The 5000-nt window shown below is 38.4% G+C and overlaps 1 protein-coding gene across 1 annotated transcript in view; it reads right to left on the bottom strand.

Moving 5' to 3' along the window:
• Positions 1-5000, bottom strand: part of LOC144963108 (galectin-4-like) — a 36917-nt gene that overhangs the window by 9395 nt on the left and 22522 nt on the right. The window contains exon 10 of the mRNA XM_078896765.1: positions 345-549. Coding sequence (XP_078752891.1) covers positions 345-549 — 205 coding nt within the window. The remainder of the gene's footprint in view (positions 1-344; positions 550-5000) is intronic.

Here is a 5000-nt window from a genome sequence, read left to right as displayed (position 1 = left end):
TTACAAGGGGTCCCAAGCCAACAGCAACATGTAAACATTTAGGACGAGATATGACGCCTGTTAGGCGATATTCATTGTTGTTTACGACAGAGGCAATGCTGTTAACGGCCTGGTATTCATTTTATACCTGAGTACGGTGAGAGAATGTGAGTAAAGAGCCTTTTCCAAGGACTCAACTATGCGCCGCTCAGATCGGGATTCAAACTCTGGACCTTCTGGTCTGAAGGCGAGTGCCATACCACTAGACCACATATCCCCACTATACCTTGTGCCCTCAATAAAACAAAATACTGTGAACCAAGCCTCGTAATAAATGAGTTTAACATTAACTTTTTATCCCCTACCTTGAATTTGTCTTCCTTATTGACTATCTCAACTGTGAAAGGCACCAATTCCTTCATGGCAGCTGGCAAAGAATGTCTCTCTTCATCTTCCCAATCTCCTCCATCTCTGCTATTGAGAACGACTTCGTCCTCGTCTCTTCTTGGGTTGAAATGGAGAGCAACATCATCGTCTGGAGACAGCCCGTACAGGAGGTTGACAAAGAATCTGGGAAATTAACAAAGTGACAAATTGTGGAAAAGTCAATACTGCCGTGATATGAGAAAAAGACGCATAACGGGAAAACCTACTTTTTCAGGAAACGCAAAAAACTGTTTTACTTAATAACATTGTAACTATTGGCTCGAATCTAAAAGAATTTATAGGTAATTAAAGATAATTTTTTTTGTTATTTTATTCATGGAACTTGAAAACCAAAATATTTGTATCAACTGTGTAGTTCACCAAAAGACCTTTTGCCAAATCCATGATTGAAAATTGATTGACACATGTCTTTGACAGATAGACGCAAAAATATTATGCGTCCATCGCACTTTCGGATGTGTATCCAGTGTGTGACAAACAGACGCATATTGTTTTTGCGTCTGTTTGTCATAGACATGGGCTAATTTAGCGGTAATGTGCATATTGATATACAGTGTCATGTGAGGACGCATATCGCCCAATGTTAAGTTATAATAAGCAAAAACATCATAATCACAGGTCCCAAGAATAATCAGAAGAAACCAATCAAAAACATAGAGGATATCAAGCTGAACATGCTTTATTATTTCAGAACAATCGCACCAGTCATGTAAATTTTCATAATATTTTCATTTGCAGTGATTTGATTAGCATTATTTGTATAACTAGTACTAACTCTCTTTCTCTCCCTCTTTCGTTATAGTTCACTAACATGGAGTTTGCTTTTGTAATCATTGCTAATATTATCACATACATATTATATTCCATCTCTTCTCTTTAGATAATGAATTGAATCATTACTTTGATGTTAAAATTGCATGCTCGTACACATTGTTTGGAAGAGCAACGTTTCCAACCAGTGAGTGAATGATGAAGGGACATTCACTTGTAGGATTTGCAAAGATTTTTACTCGTGGAGCTGGTTGGTAGGTCTATCCAGTACTTTCGTCTATTGGGGAGGGGGGGGGGCGTCAAACCCACAAGTTCTTTCACGATCTCATCCTTCTTGTAAATCCTACACCCTGGATTTTGTACGAAACTTTGGCGTACAAACATATCCGCGTTTCAGAATGTCACATTCGTTGAAGGTATCTTCTTCAAAGCTATTTTGAAGAAGAGTGTCTTTGGTGACACTCGCCTGAATTCAGCACAAACAATCTTAGCTAGGTAGGGACGATTGTCAGCTTTGCTCAACAGATAACTACTGACTCCAGAATCCCAGTTGGCAAAGTCATTAAACCTCAACGGCATTGTCTGGCAGCCTGCTTCTACGATACATTGTTCAATTCATTGAGATCAAAGATTTTGCCGTCTTTCTGTCTCAGAACTCTTTGGATTCCGGCATTGGTGGAGTCAGCTGCCATAAAAGTATCTCCTGGCTCGAAATAGTTGATTGTGATGTTGCTTGCTTTTGTAGTAGTCTAATCATTTACAAGATGAAGGAACACAGTATAAAGGGTACAATTTATATTTTGGGCGCTACAGTTATCCAGTGAGAGTGTCACAGATTCGGCATCACGCTTATATATCTTTTCGTCCTAAAATTGATTCATTCCATATCACGGCAATGTCCTTTTCACTTTTTTGCAGCCCACTGGTGCAAATGTTTCATTGAATAAGACCAATCTGCTTGTGAAAATGATTCTGTTAAACTGATTCATTCTCGGCAGCAAAATTACTTTTTGCAGATCAGCGGCAAACACTGAATGGGCTGTGTTGGCGTTTTCGTTCTTATCTGCATCCCGTTGATACCTCTTTCTAGCATTTCTGTATCGTGTCCGATGGATGATTATTTCGGCACGCGGTTCACACCTTTCTTCACAGTTGCATAGTTGGTTGTGCAACAAGAAGGACTTACACTTTTCACATTCTTCTTGACCAAGTACAGCTTGTGAGATTTAAGTTCTTTAAATGCAGAATAGTAGAGTTTCTTTGATATGGCTTTTCCAGTGACTGCGCAAAAGTTTTCGTGCATATCATTGATGATCAGATCAGATGGTAAATATCTCCTGAAAGGCGCGTACTCACGTCTATAATGAAAAATGTTTGCTTTATATTTCTCTATGTGTTCATGGATAATGCTGTGGTCAATCTTGTGCAAGGGACTATGACGTCCACAATTGTCAACAAGGGGTACTTCTATGACATTGTTTTCGTTAACACCGACATCCTTGAAAGCGCTCCTTATCAGTTTGCCATTATTAGCTTTGAATCCGAGAGTAGTAAGGAAGAACTTTTTGCACACGGGATGGAAGACTCCATCTTCCTGTCTCATTGTATATTTGCATGTACATGACTAGGCACTTTTCTCCTTGGAAAGAATGCCTTCGCCCTGATCTCTGCATTCTGTTTTACTTACCCAAGTCCCTACACATTTGCGCTGGTCCTTCCAATCCTCTCCCAAAACATCTGTTAAGCCCCGTCGCTGGTACTCCAAGAATCTGTCACGGCATTTTTTGGAGCAGGTCGGCGAACAACCTTCCAAGACCGAATGCTTTTCTCTCATTCGCAAAAGCTTATGTATTTCCTAGTCTGCTTTTTGTATCGGCGTCTTGTGATTTCTCTCTTTTGAGTGAGTTGACACTGTCTCTATTTCTAGATCTGTATTTATTGTTTCACTCTGCTAGCATGGTCTCTATAATCGATGACACACCTGGAACATGCTCTCCTTCAGATATTTCTCCTAAACCGGTAAAGGATGCCGGCGTGGCCGTTTCGGACAATAAATACTCTTCCTCTTCAGCAAATGGAACTCTAGGGTCAGTAGTTTCGGCGATATATTTAGAAGCAAGTTCCAAATACATTTCAAATTCTGAGTCACTATCTAAACTTTGTTTCTCAATGGTAAATTCAACACAAAATCCATATCGTTTGCATCTGCTTCTTTAATCTCAACAGCCAATTTACGTGCTTCTACTGCATATTTTCATATCGGTGTTGAGGTAAACCTATCTAGCTCGTCTCCTCCGTTTTTCTTGTTGTCCGTGGTTTCTTTAAATCTTTTCCTCTCTGCTTTTATGACACTCATACATCATGTAATTCCTCCTGATAGAGGTTTCACTGTTGATTTGAGCTAGCTGTTTCAATGGAATGTCAATATCTGAATCACTGGAGTCTGATTGTCATGATTTATTTAATCTGGGTTGGCTGAGGTGGAGGTACCGGTGACTCTTTTAGGGGTTAGATCATATCTGATGAAAGAGATATAAATATGGATATTCAAAAATTGAACGGGAGAGGACTTATCCATTAAAATAATCTTTATCATAAAGTAACGTTGTTATGATATGATATTGAGTTACAGTTGCTTGCCTTTCCCAAAAGAATATTGAAACAGGTTATTGAGGGCTAATTGGAAGCATAGCTAGAGACTTATTGTCTCAGTAGTTAAGGTTTTCACTTTGATTCAGAAGGTCCGACACAGTCCTAGGTTGGTTTTCAGTCTCGATCGTTTTTTTAATTTTTCCCACTGTCCTGATCCCAAGCAAGGGGGGGGGGGGGTGCGCAGTTTGTTCAAATTTCAATGGAAAGGTGGGGGTGCGCACTTCAGTAGAAAGCCGGGGGAGATGGGGGAGGGGGTGTGTGTTCATTTTCACCAAAGAAGGGGGTTTGACCGAAGAATTCAACCACAGCAAATTACAGGGACAGTATTTTGTCTATTTAAGAATGAATTTTAAGTTTAATAAGATCAAAAGGAGGGAGGGGAGGTTCGCGAAAATTCTGAAAATTAATGGATTGGGGGTGGGCGTCTATTTGATACACTATACTACTACTACTACTACTACTACTACTACTACTACTACTACTACTACTACTACTACTACTACTATACTACTACTACTACTACTACTACTACTATTACTACTACTACTACTGATACTACTACTACTACTACTACTACTACTACTACTACTACTACTACTACTACTACTACTACCACTACTACTACTACTACTACTACTACTACTACTACTACTACTACTACTACTACTACCACTACTACTACTACTACTACTACTAATGTACATACAAATGCTTTGACTGCTACTACTAATACGACTACTACTTATTCTACAACTTATACTTTCATATTGATGATTAATATTAATAATTGTCATCATAATGATAATCATAAATATAGTACATGTAATAGCAATAACAGTAGTGCTATTAGCATGTAAATCAACATTTGTCTAAGTTAAATATCACAAACACAGATAAACCGTCAATAGCAAATAATCATTAAACATCTTCACTAATATATGACAAGTAAGTATATGATTATATACATAAAATCTTTGATCACTGGAATAGGAAAAAGATAAAACTCACCCGAGGAAATGAAGAATTTACACCAAAACAGCAAGTTACTCGTACGTCTTTGATGATTGACTATTTGATGAAAATTGGAGAACAATGATATGTTCTTTTCACCGTCACCAGTCGTAATACAAACGGACGCATATATCTTAATT

The sequence above is a fragment of the Berghia stephanieae genome, chromosome 1 (genome assembly GCF_034508935.2).
Source record: "Berghia stephanieae isolate SIO BIC M18660-M18661 chromosome 1, UCSD_Bste_1.3, whole genome shotgun sequence".
In the NCBI taxonomy this organism is placed as follows: Eukaryota; Metazoa; Mollusca; class Gastropoda; order Nudibranchia; family Aeolidiidae; genus Berghia; species Berghia stephanieae.
The sequence above is the reverse complement of the archived record's forward strand: the minus strand, read 5'-3'. Positions and strand labels throughout refer to the sequence as shown.